At 37.4% G+C, this 13,857-nt stretch overlaps 1 protein-coding gene across 1 annotated transcript; it reads right to left on the bottom strand.

The window, feature by feature from the left end:
* LOC120331305 (RING finger and SPRY domain-containing protein 1-like) lies at window positions 1-4,091 on the bottom strand. Its single transcript, XM_039398376.2, has one exon. It carries the CDS (start codon window positions 3,984-3,986, stop codon window positions 2,286-2,288), a length of 1,701 nt encoding a protein of 566 aa, XP_039254310.2. The 5' UTR covers window positions 3,987-4,091; the 3' UTR covers window positions 1-2,285.
* Between the last annotated feature and the right edge of the window lie 9,766 nt (window positions 4,092-13,857).

The raw sequence follows: 13,857 nt of genomic DNA, 5'->3' as shown, positions 1-13,857 counted from the left end.
TTAGCAAAAACTACTTTTATATAATGTGAAATACATGATGCGACACAAAATTAAGAAAAATTTCATGATACAGAATAAGTCGATAAGCTTTGTAGATATGAAACATAGTAAAATTGCCAGTTGACTTACTTGAAATCAAATAACATGCGAGTATTTTAAATAGAAGGTTAATGAATTGACATTTCCCGGTTTAAGTCAAGGATGGATCAGATTTACACTTTTAAAAATATTTCAAAATATAAATCCTTTGACTACTTTGACAATGGAGATTCAAAATTTAGGAAGATTTCACCATTTAGTGGAATATAAGAAGCAAAACTTACATATAGCATAAAAGAAAAAGTTCAGTAAACACAAGCTAGGCAGAAACGTTTAAAACTTTTTGTGCACTGAAGTGTGAAATGGCATGAATAGGTCCATCCATTTCAAAGAAACAGAACACTCAGAAGGTAGCAGTGTTATCTTCCATATTTGGCACACTCAGATAAAAGTGGAAAGAGTGCCGATAGGTTGGTTCCGCTCACATTCTCAAAGCTATACAGGGTGTCCATAAAGTCTATTCACAATTTCTATTTGGTTATGAAGTCAGTTCTCAAAATATCTTGACCAGGTTTGTTGTTTTTAAATCAGTGCCAAAACAATATATTAAATCGATAAATTCCCTTTGCAATTTCAAAAAATTTTGAGACTTTATGGACACCCTATTTATCGCCGCTGTAAAACCAGAATTAGTCAAGGTCACATTTTAAGGTTGTGTCATATTTATATCAGTTCGGTTGGAACAGTCAATCATAAACCCAGACCAAGGGATGCGCCAAGCCTACTGGGCAAGGTTTTTGGACCAGGGCCAACAATTTTGCAGACCTAGACTGGCGGGCCATGTAAGTGTGGCGTAAAAAGTTACATTTTATGAACAATATACACAGATTGTTACAGAGGCAAAAGTGGAAAACAATAAACCTCGTGCCACACTAAATTAAATTGCAATCTCAAAAGATTCCTTAAGTTCTTTTTATGTTGCAAGATCAAAATTTGGTTTTAGTTTGTGGCTTCATCAGGAAGGCCAGATTGGATTATCTCAAGGTCGAATTTGGCCCGCAGGTCATAGTTTGCCCATGTCCATAATTACACAAGAAGTTTTCTCAAAAATGTGAAATGAGCTTCTGGTCTTACTGCGGCAATAAATACATTTCTTACCATGCTGCATTGGCTGTAGTAGTTGTTGGATGGTAGGGCTGGGAATATTTAACCACTTTAATAATATGGTTAACAGTTACAATTCATTTCAACAACTGTCAAAATATTCAATGCAACCGTTCAATTTTATGTGGCTGGCAGGAGTTTTATTCACTAAAATTCCCAGCTCTATTAAACATGTTAGAATAAATCTCGCAGTGAAATATCAAGAATATGCTTTTCCATGAAGCAAAGAAAATAAGAAAAAAGTGCAAAGAACAATAATACTGATGATATGTACACAAGGCGGAGTTCGAGCAGCATCGAGATGATGCAACTGCTCAGTTCTTATTCAAGAAAAATTATGAAATGCTTTTTTTTTGGAAGGAGGAGCAAAAGAAAATTTTTTCACCATTCTTTCATACATATATTTTGCATGACATATTTATATGCATTTCACTCTCCATAATCAACCTGGGTTAGTTAACATGCCATTGTATTTTAATAATACTGAGATCTGCGGTTCGGCATTGCCTACTTTATCAGAAATGTATTATCTCCGAAAATATATCATTTTAGGGTGGTCTTTGAATATTTTCAGATCAAACTGAATTGACTCAGTTATACTTGGGGGTTTGAATGGACACAAATTGACTTGGGACTCAAAGTTTTAAAGTTACCGGCATTTGGACTAGACCTGGTGCCCCAGCTACTCTTGACCTGACAGTCTTGGTACAGAGTATGTGTGAAATATTTCTAAATCAAAAACTAACAACAATAAACCAATATTGAAACTATTCGATTACTCGATTTGTTTTGGAGATGCTGTACACAAAAGCCATTTGGAACTTTTCAACAAAGCACTGATATACAGAGTGACCAAAAGATACAGACTTGCAAATTATTTCATTGCTTCTTCAAAAATGAAGAAAATTATTCAACAATTAAACTTCTGGTTCTGTATGATTATACCAAAAAGTTTCATTAATCAAGGACGCTCTGCGCAAAAGTTACATTTTCTCTAGAATACGTTCCAAATTAGCTGTTTTTTCTGAATCACTCTCTATGAATAGCATAATCTCAAACAGACAGTTCGTATGAAGATATCATTAGGCCATATTGGGGTCTAGAGTTTTTTCTGCAGTTTTCCTTGACTGGATGGTTTGCCTGCAAAGATGGCATTGACTTATCTGACGTGAGCAGTCGTGGCATAGGCCATCGTGGCCACAAGGCATCAAAGTGGTGTCAGCCTCGTTATCACAACATATAGTGCAATGATCGTCTCGAAAAGAAGTTCTTTGTTGCAAAAGCGCTTTCAACTTCAAGTGTTTCGGAAGAATTGTTTTGTCGGAATCGCCAAGGATCGCAACGTCATTAAACGTCGAGAATTCCCGATCTGTAGGGGGAAACCTAAACGGTTCAGATCCAAAATTAAACCTACATTGTTGAAACGACATGAAACTTGCTGCAGCGAAAAACCCATTCTTCGCTATGTTGAATAAATTTTTACTTGGGGGTAGGGGAATGCCGTTCAGGTAAAACACAGTCTCTAAGTTATCAATATCAAGAAGCAAACCCAGGGTGTCACCCTCCTTCCAACTTGGGTGCGAATGGGGGTGAGACTGAGCCTGATACCAGCACAATTGTCTACAACCATCGTAGGCGTAGCTAAACTCGTCATCGCCAATACCAAATCCGTCATGGTTCAGAAACTTGCTATGCTTTGTCGCCCAACCAATTTGCATCACACCAGACGTAACCACGGTAACCTCATAAAACCAAACTCCACGATCGACGGAGAAAGTGCAACGAACCGATTCGAAGGATGGGGCGTCTGATCTGGCTTCGAGGCCGTCGGCTGATAATTTCAGGTATTCACTGACATCGTTATCATTCAACATTGCATTGATGTTTCGAACGTCCACTGTTTCGTACGTGCAAGACCTTCCTTCCGCTAAGAAAATGTTGTCGAGCAACCACTGTGATAGAAATCCGACCTGTCGTTTTCTATAATCATCTGATGCGTAAAAGCATTCCAGCTCTTGGAGTCTGTGTGTGATGTCCGTCTGCATAATCCTATCTTTATTGTCTTTAACTTGAGACAATTTTTCTAGAGCAATGAGAGAGAAAAGAATATTTGTGGAACTCGTGTCTGAGACGCAACTTTCAGCATTTACCGCGCTTAAAAGATATTCCAGTATTTCATCAGTGAGCATTAACTTGCTAAACGGTGATGCCAGACTTTCAGCTAAATGTCCCAAAACTGCGCAAATGTTTCGATGCCTCGATTCCGTCTTTACGCCGTGTTCTTGTTTATTTAAATCTCTTGATAAGTGTAACTCCGATATAAAATTTGAAACTGCTTTTTTAGTTGGCAACGGACAATGGTCAATGAATAATGTTATCGCTGATGGGCCAAGCGGATCTTCTAGCGGAATCGCACGGATGAGTGAGTTCAGAATCATTTTCCATCCTTTTTCACCGTTCGCCCATGACCGGAACATTCTCATTCTTATTATCAAATTTGTATCATTCTCTGCAGACACTCTCAAAATTCGAAGTGTTTCCAGTACATGTTTATCGATATCGTTTTCACTCAAAGTGTGGCGAGTGTACCACAACTGCCGGGAGTCCTCATTCACCGAACGTCGTCGTAGAAACGGAAACGAAGTCCCAGATGAGCTGCTCGGATTTGGTGATCGCTCATTCAGAACGAGAATGAATGGTTCCTCATTGTTTTCCTCGACGCTTGTGCGTTGTCGAATATTACGAACCGGCGTACGTTGCCGCTTCACACAATTTGCTCCCATAATTGATTATTAAATATTATTCCGAAAATTAAAAAATGCTGATATTATCAGAGTCCACAAGGAGAATTACCTAACATTATGGTAAATTATCTGAGAAATAAAATAATTTTTATTTGCACGAGAAACATGTTTGTTACTCGGTGGTTTTCAACTGGCGTTCTATTGGAATCCAGGAGTTTAGAATATGAATATTGTTTAAATATAATAACTTATAAGTTTGCCAATATTATCAATTTTCCTACACTTTAAAGATCATTTTGCTTCGTCCGTATTAGGCTTGCTTTTATGTACATACGGTAATACCATGGTAGTCGAACATAATTTATTCAGGATTGGTAAGCAACTACTGAATTGGTGTCTTAATAAGAAAAATCTTACACATTCTAAAATGCCAAAAATATTAACAAATGTGTACCTAGACAACAATAATTATTTGGATGTGTACTTAATAACAATAAAAATAGTTTGTATTGGTTACAGTGGCGCAACCAGCGGGGGGGTTACGGGGGTCGTGTCCCCCCCGTTTGAAATTCGTTTTTTTTTTTATTATTGTTCTACGTTCAAACAACGTCGTTCGACGGTCATAACAATCCGGTGAAAACTACTTTTTTCCAGTGCTTTATCACCTTCACGTAATTTAACACCGCCCGACTTCAATCATACCTTTTTGCTGTTAGTTACGTAATAATCGCTATCCCCGCGTATATGTTTGTATTCGAAAATGAGATATGTTACCTCAAAAAAGTAGAAATCGCGCGCTGTCGATGCGAATTGAAAGCGACAATAGCATAATGCTATCTCTCTCTCTCTTGTGGCGAATACTCTCGTGCTTCATCATCTTGCCGCAATGTAACGCCGCCCGTCTTCATGTTTTAATAATGCAGTGGAAATTCTGAAAATCTGGATACGAATATTATTTTCGGAAAAATATTGCTTCGATTAACCTAAGATTTTCTACATACGAAAGGCCGAAAACGCGTACACATCCTACCGCCCCCGTTCACGTTCTGATTTAAAAACATTTCACAATTATTTCATTTTTTATCGCAATCGAAAGCAGCCATGTGTGGCACGGCAATACCTAACAGTCATCGTGAAATGTTTTCAATAAACTCCGACTTGAAGTGCTTATAAGACGTCGAGGACGTTTTTGGTTGGAAATTTTTTACATTTGTTATCGTATATTTCAATTTAGTCAAGATATGTTGTGCGCCTCGGCAATAAACTTAAAAGCAAATCCTGCCCTAATTAATTGTTTTCATCCTCAGTTTCGATAGTTATCGAACTTAACGGGAAATCTTTCAATTTCTTGCAATCTATAAAATAGCTTCTAAATATTATTTGGTTTTTATCGGAGATTTTATCGTTATCCCGACGCCGTTGATAACAATATCGTTCATTTTAAGTTCGAGGTATTGGTTATAATCAAAAAATTATAACACATAACAGGAAAAATTTAAATCAACGCCGACTCAAAAAGTAAAACACGTTTTCCATCTTTATTCTCCATTATTGGCCGACGGAAATTTGGGAATCGGGTTTAACTAATTTGATTATGATGATGATGGTAAACAAAAGTACACAAACATAGCATACCGTTCTTAGTTTTTAGTCGTTATTTCTCTGTCCTTTCTTTCTATGTGCATATTAAGACCATAAAACGTGTTTTATTTTTGAACTCTGCGCTGATTTGAATATTTCATGTCGGCTGTTATGTATTTTTGTTTGTAACTTAAACTGGGCGATGTTGTCATCAACGCCGGATGCCGACGAAATCCGCGATAGATATTAAATACTATTTAAGAGCTATTTTATACGCGCTAAATTACAAGAAATGAAAAAATTTCCTGTTATGTTCGGTCACTATCGAAACTGAGGATGAAAACAACTAATTAAGACACAATTTGCCGAGGACGCCTAAACCATCTCGACTACGATGAAATACAAAGAAAATATTTTCAATCAAAAATGTCCTCGAAGTCTTATAAGTTCTTTAAGTCGTCGTTTATCGAAATTCTTTCATGTCAGCTGTAATATATTGCCGAACCACACATGGACGACGACGCTAGGATATGTGCGCCATTTTAGATTATTATAAACACGAAAAAACAGTATTTAAAGTTTGCGATATTTGAATTTAAATTCGATTTCGACATCCCTGCATTAAATTAGTCAGTTTTTAGTTGTGTTTCCAAAAAGTAGTTGTAAATCAATTATTTTAATTGTTATTATGTCTTCCGGTGAGCTTCAGTTTAGTTTAGAATCTTTCTGGGGTTAGGGTCGGGAAAAGGTCCATTCGCAAGAAGTGCATTTTGTTTTTAGTCTTGACGAATTCACCCAACGAGCAAGGCGCGGCACGAGGGAAACACTGGAATTTATTCAAGCCGTGTTTCACTATCCACGAGGCGCAAATCGAGGGAAACGTTGAAAATAATTAACAGCTTTTCGTTAGCAATTCGCTTGAATGTAATGAACGGCGTTTTGCTACCCACGAGGTGCAAGACATAGCGAAGCGCCGTTAATGAACGAGTGCAAGGTAAGCGAAAGGCTGGAATTTAATCGATGGCGTTTCCCTTTTAACCACGAGCAATTTATGGTGTTTCAACGGGGCGACACCTAGTGGCGTTGCGACTTACGTCGTGGTTGCACTGTGTAAATTCCGGTCGGACCCCCCCCCCCCGTTGAAAACGGCCTGGTTGCGCCACTGATTGGTTACTGTATGTTTGAGCAAGTTTCGTATTGGGTGCATGTTCACTAAATGCCGTAAGTACTTCTAAGTGTCTGGGCACAAAGATTTTCGCATATGTTATCCCTTAACCCCCACCTGACTGTGTCATCGAAAAATTACATCACTATGACTATTACACTCTATGTCCCAATCACGTCATAGAGCATGCCAAAGAAAAGTCAGTAATGGCATCTCCGTCGAAAGTAACAAACACGCTAACGCCAGCGATCTCTTTCATATTCAGATCGTTACAACGTGGAAGCGAAAGAAATAGTTTTCTTGATTCATCGTTTAGTGAACAAGCCTCCAATTGTGCGTACCTTGCTCTACTGTGACAGATTGCAAACCCATATTACTTTATTTTGGCCTTCATGCCAATATATTTAGGCATCGCTCTTTTGTTGAATGGTCAAAAAGTGCGATTCCAAGGTTTTCATCTCATTTGACGATGCGCTTGGGTGTTCAAGTACTGAATTGCTATCCATGTACCGCAGTGTTATCGACTAGAATTTTTAGGCCAACAACCAAATTGTTCAGAGTATTGAGTCGTTCTACAAAGGTATCACTGTATGTGTTTATTGTTTACATATAATCAAATATCTATCAGGTTTTGCCACTATTATTAACTTACTGACAATGCAAGACGTCCTCCTTTTAGTGACAAATAAAGCTATTACTTTATTGATGTCGGGACATCTTGAAATATGAGTACTGCAGAACTAGGGTGGTGCAGCCAGTCTGCGGACGATTTCATTCTAACCACTTTAAAATAAAACTAATATTTCTAACACGTTAATTTTTTCACCGTAGGTGCATTGGCATTTATTCTACACGGTAAATCTCGAATTAACTTTCTACGACCAGGGGTTAAAGCTATACAAACCACGACACTCTGAAGATGTATTTGCGACCTAACGACCAGTGTGCGAGCGCGGATTTCAAGCCTTGAACATCGCTTATGCTGCGTTGAGACTAGCACATACGCAGCCATGCGTGAAAAAATTTGGCTTCTAATTGCATTTCAGACCGTCTTATATTTTAGGAACAAGGTTATTTCGAACACAACTTGTCAAATTGTAAACAAAGCACCGCATCACAACAATCAAACAGACAAAAACACAATGATCGCAAATTGGTCGACAAAGATATTATCAACGTATTGAAAATGCGCACCCCCTATTCCCCCTCCTTTAAATGTTGAAATGCGAAACTTTGAAGATGGTTAAAAGAAAAACAACTCTACCCACCTGCCACGTTTCATCTTTTTGTCGCTTATATTTGTATGGATTTTCAAGCTTTTTTTAAGAGACAATGGGTAGTTGGCGACATGAAAAAATGGTCGTTTTTTTTCTTCGGGTGGGTATTCGGTCGTAACTTTTTTGTTTTGTGGCTGCATTTTAATGTAATTTCGCAGAGCTACGAGGGATACCGTAAAACCGGCTAACTTCGGATGCCTTGTAACTTCGGATGAAATTTTCAATCATTCATATCTCAACTAAATTTCGTCGTATTGCGCTTCTGTCGGTTTCTATAGTAAGGCCTTACATATCTGAATCTGCCGTAGCCTCCAATCGCTCGATTTGATTTTTTATCATTCAAAAAATCATATTTTACCAAAAAAATGACACCGTTTTTTCGAGCGGCTCAAATCGTGACTTCTACAGACGCTACCTTCGTCAAATCACCGCCAAGCGCTAGAGAGCGTACACAATGTATACAAAAAAATACAGTGATCACAAGGTGTCGTACGAGATTCGAGTGAAATCGGTTATTTTGATTTAAAAATTACATCAAAATATCGACGTTTTGATGATTACGTACAGCGTGACGTCAACGACGCAAATCCCGTTCTCTCTCTTCGTAGTCGACGTCACTTTGCGTAGCTCGTGCGTTACTCGCTGCGACATTTGAACGCCAGACATCGCGGCGCCCAGTTTTGTGAAATTTAAAAATTATGCTTATCCATGATTCTAGTCACTAAATCCTACAAAAACATCACTATCGTCTCAGTCATATGTTGTTTATTTAAAAATATGGGTATGCATACGCTTAATGCATATGAAATTTGTCGATTTTTGTTTTTGCATACTTCCTCCGACACCGATAGATACCGTAGCAATTGGTAATACGTTAGGCCTGAAACATGTATCTATACGATCATAATGATTAGATATGTCTGTTCATTCTTTACTTGTTCCATATTGCATTTCAATTTCAACCTACACCAGTGTTAGGTACTTTCAATTCTTCCGTTTTGTTTTTTTTGTTAATCCTTTTCTTGCATTGAAAATAAACGATCATAAAAGAACGAACTAGCATTTTGCAATAAATTAGGAGTAGTTAGTGAAATATATACGAGTTATAATAAAGGACACAAGAATAAATAGTTAAGCTTCGCGAAGCGGCAAGAGTAACGTCACGTAGTAACGTCACGTACAAACGTCAGTATTCAACACGCAAGACAGGTCGTGGCGGCGTAAGGTCTATTCAGCGACGTTGTCACGCGTCATTGCTTACGCAGACATTTCTCTCTCACGACGAGTTGACGCAAAGAGAAAAGTGGCCATCCGAAGTTAGATAATTTTAGAATAGACGAATAAAGACAATAATTTCAATGAAAAAAGGCTTTGATGGATATGGAACCGACTTTATCAAGACGAGAATAGCCACAATGTATTATATTCCAAATTTGGCTTCAGTTGAACAACATGCGGCGGAGATATTGTTCAAAATATAGTGAAATCATCCGAAGTTAGCCGGTTTTACGGTAAGTGGACGGCAATGCGTGAGAAATATCATCGCGGTTCGTTAATTTTTTCGGTATTAAAATAATCGATGAAGTTGATGACCGCCAATAGGTCGTGTCCTTAAAGTGGGTAAGCCACCCTATTTGGTTAACATGTCTTTTTCTCTACACTGGGCAAATGAGAAAATCTAATTATATCATGCTATATCAGTATATTGTTGTGTTCCTCTTCTTGAAGAGGGGGGGGGGGAGTTGACTTTGATGACCGTATGGTCGTATCACTCCCTGCGGTCTATACAAAACTAATTTATTACTTATTAGTATTATTATAATTACGATGACTGTTATTTTATTTTGGTTGAGGAAAAATTAAACCTCTCTCTCTCTATCAAAAACCCAACAAAATTGTAAAATAGAAATAGCCTTAGAATAATCACTAAAACCAGAAAACTGGCTGCATTTTGAATGCATTTCAAAAAGGCAAATCGTGAATCCTAACTTTAAAAATGCTATACACAAAATGCCATCGCAGGCAACCTGACTGAGAAACTGAAACTGACAGACTGCGGAACCGATAATATTGAGACTAGGTGACAACCCTCTCTGTGTCAGAATATTCTACAAATACTATAACATTTGAGAGTACTAACCTTCGATAGCATCAATCTTTAATCTTTTCAAATGGTATTATGCTTCGAGTTCCCTAATATCTATGGATAAAATTGATACTGTAATTTATCTCAGTACCGGTATTCAGGCAGCCAGGAAAGGCTGGGCAAACTTGACTAAACGGAGTCAGCTCAACTCGTTACAGCATCACCTAGTGGTAGATTTTTCGACGCCATATTTAGCATAAAATACGATAAAATAATTGGTAAAAAATAAATATATTACTAAAATTTCTATTATTTTTTTACTGTTGCTCACTTATTCATATTTTATCCACATTCCATCGCTGGTGTTGATTTGGGCCATATATGATTGATTTGGGCCAGGAGCCTTAGTAACCAAACTGATGTTGTACACTGGACCTCACAAATAATGGGGGGGGGGTACATATTTCCCCGGACACCAAAGTACGGGGGCGCCAAAATGGGGCTTGTGAAAATTTTACAAGGGTCAAAAACCGATCACAAGCATGATTGCACCGGCGGAAGACATCTAGTCTTAGTACATGGCCAACTGCACAGTCGGTCAGATCCGCTTACGTCGACTGCCGACGTCTCAGGCACATAGCTCGCGCAAGGTCAGATTTCCATCGTAATTACATGGCCAAAAAAGCTGTCCGGGAAACGGAGCAAAAATTGATTCAGTAATGTTAGGTAACAAAATGCACGGGGTCAATTACGTGGTTCTGTGTCGTTAAGTTCTTGCCTGCGCACTTCGATGTAAGTTGATATTTTTCAATGCAATTAAATGTAATAGAAAATATGATTAAACGTGGAGGTCGGGGCGCCAATTTTATAGTTTGCCCCGGTCGCAAAATATTCTGGATACGCCTCTGTAGTTTTACCATTATTTGTGACAACAAAATCTAGAATATTTAGTTGATTGAATTGGTATTAATTATTATTATTGGCTCGTAAATTTCTGTGCGTTTTAAAAATGATTTTGAAGCAATCTCTCTGCTTTACTGGGATTTTCAGATTTAATTATTATCATTCACATATGTCTCGGCCCCTGGAAAGGACAAACGTTACGGAATTGACGTGTTCCCGTCTATTATAACGGAATGGCAAAATTAAGAGATAAAGAACGGGTACCTTCTGTTCGTCCATTAGATGCGAAGCAAAATATTTGGTGCTCCCGAAGCATGTGCACAATCTGAACATAGTATGTGTATCAGGATCAGGTTGTGCGCCATCTTGGTGCGCATACTCCGGAGCGCCAAATATTTTTCCAACATTATAAACAACAATAATTTAACAAAACGATTCACGTTATTGCCTTACAATTAGGGATGGGCAATATAGAATACCGAATCCGGAGGATTCGAATCCCAAAGTATTCGAATCCAACGGGATCCGATATCAGGATTCGGTTTCCGCCTCTCCGGCGCCAAGTGTCAATTACTAGCGATATTCCGACTTACTAGCGATATTCCGATAATCTGATTGCAATAATCTTTAACTGTTTACAGACGTGCCTTGCTTCATTTTACATTAAAAGATATCTCGCAACCAAAAGCCGGACGTTAAATGTTATAACATTGCTTGCGATTAATTTAGATCAAATATTATTTACGAATAATTTTATTACACCATTTTCCGAAATACAAAGTAATATCGCAATACGCGAAAATCTGTCACATTTAAGTTTCACGCTTAAAACATTATACATTTTTTCGGTCCTTTCCTGTCCTTCAAGATAGACGCACGTTTGATCGATTGTCTGTAGTATTTCAGTCGCTGATAAATTAAAAAAAAAAGTTGCCGCATCTGGCGAAGATAATGACGTATTGAGTTTAAGTAGGGCCAAATCTGTGTAGATAATATTCTGTGGCGATAATCATAGAAAATGAATTCGTCTTTAGATGTTATCATCTAATAACTAAGTACACCATTTTCTGAAATACAAAGTTATATCGCAATACGCGAAAATCTGTCACATTTGAATTTCACTCTCAAATGATTACATATTTTTCGGTTCGTTCCTATCGTTCAAGATAGACGCACGTTTGATCGAGTGTCTGTAGTATTTTAGTTGCCGATAAATTTGAAGAAAAAGTTGCCGCATCTGGCGAAGATAGTGACGTATTGAGTTTAAGTAGGGCCAAGTCTGGGTAGATAATGATATGTAATGATAATCATAGAAAAGGAATTAGTCTTTAGATGTTATTACCTAATACCTAAGTATGAAATCGAGTTTACGGAAACTTCGTTTTACGAGTCTTTGCTCAGCGGGTATGTTTTAGTAAACTCGGCAGACTAACATTGAAAACAATTTAACGCCGTTTCATATCTATTTTTGTATTTAACCGCTTACTATTATAGTGTGTAAAGCGTGTCTTAATTTAGCATTTCAATATTTAGGGATTACATACATTTGGAACAATTGAAGGCAAAAAATAATGTAATATTCCTAAATTTTATTGTCCTGGGAAATGCCTGTTTAATATCAAATGAAAACAAATGTTCAGGACATTTCCAAATAAATAATACATTTATTGTAATACATTTACAATTTTTTAACATCTAAATCCAGCATTGTGGAAATTCCCACTATTTTAATAAATGTGAAAATAGAATAGGATTCGGTATTCTGGATTCGATTTAACTATTCTAGAATAGTAAATTATTCTATATTGCCCATTCCTACTTACAATAGAATAAAATTTTCTTTAGAACCTGAGAGAGAGATTTATTGCCACAAAAACAAAATCAACACTAATATAAACAAGAGAGCTATGCTCAAATATATGGACACGTAGCCCCACCTAATGGCAATAATTTTGATGAAGTCGTAGCAAAAAAAAAAAATAGCCTTCCGAAGAAAATTTTTATCTTTAACCACTGAGAATTTCAAAGCAATTGGTCCAGTAATCAAAGAGAAAAGCGACTTTTTAAAAACGTGTTAAAGAACAAGAACAACGACATAATATTGAAACGATCGCTATGTCCACTACGTGTCCAACAACTAGAATTCGGTTGGAAACCGAAGACTCATCGATCGAGAGTTAGGGGATCCCCAAAACAGTGGTCTTACTCTATAGTGACACCGTGTGTCCCATCACTAATAACTCGCTAAGTATACGACATGATCCATCTAAAATCAATAGGCTCCTGATCCGAGCTATGATGAATGCACATGCAAAATCTGCAGCAAATTGAATCTCATTTTCGTGAGATATCGCGTGCATCTAACACACAGACAAACAAATACCCATCAACATACTTACCGATCGATAATTAATAACAAGAGAGCTATGCTCAAATATATGGACACGTAGCGCCACCCAATGGCAATAATTTTGATGACGTCATAGCGAGAAAAAAAAGTAATAGCCTTCTGGAGAAAAAATTTATCTTCAACCACTGAAAATTTCAAAGCAATTGGTCCAGTATTCGAAGAGGAAAGCGACTTTTTAAAAACGTGTCAAAGAACAAGAACAACAACATAATATTGAAACGATCGTTATGTCCACTACGTGTCCAATAATAGATAATAGTACAATAAAGAAAATATTTCAGCAGTAATAAACAGTGATTGATTGTTTTGTGCGGGTTGATGTGAAATTTTTCATGGGTAATAGCTTTTAAACTTGCTTATTTACGAAACTAACCCATAACTCTAGCATTGATCATACATTCGTTCCAGAAGAGAGTCGATAAGATTGTCACAATCTCTAATTAGGTCACCAATCCGTTTTGGACATGCGAATAGTTTGTCGATCAGTT

This window comes from Styela clava, chromosome 6 (genome assembly GCF_964204865.1).
Source record: "Styela clava chromosome 6, kaStyClav1.hap1.2, whole genome shotgun sequence".
NCBI lineage: Eukaryota > Metazoa > Chordata > Ascidiacea > Stolidobranchia > Styelidae > Styela > Styela clava.
This window is presented reverse-complemented; position numbering and strand designations above follow the sequence as displayed.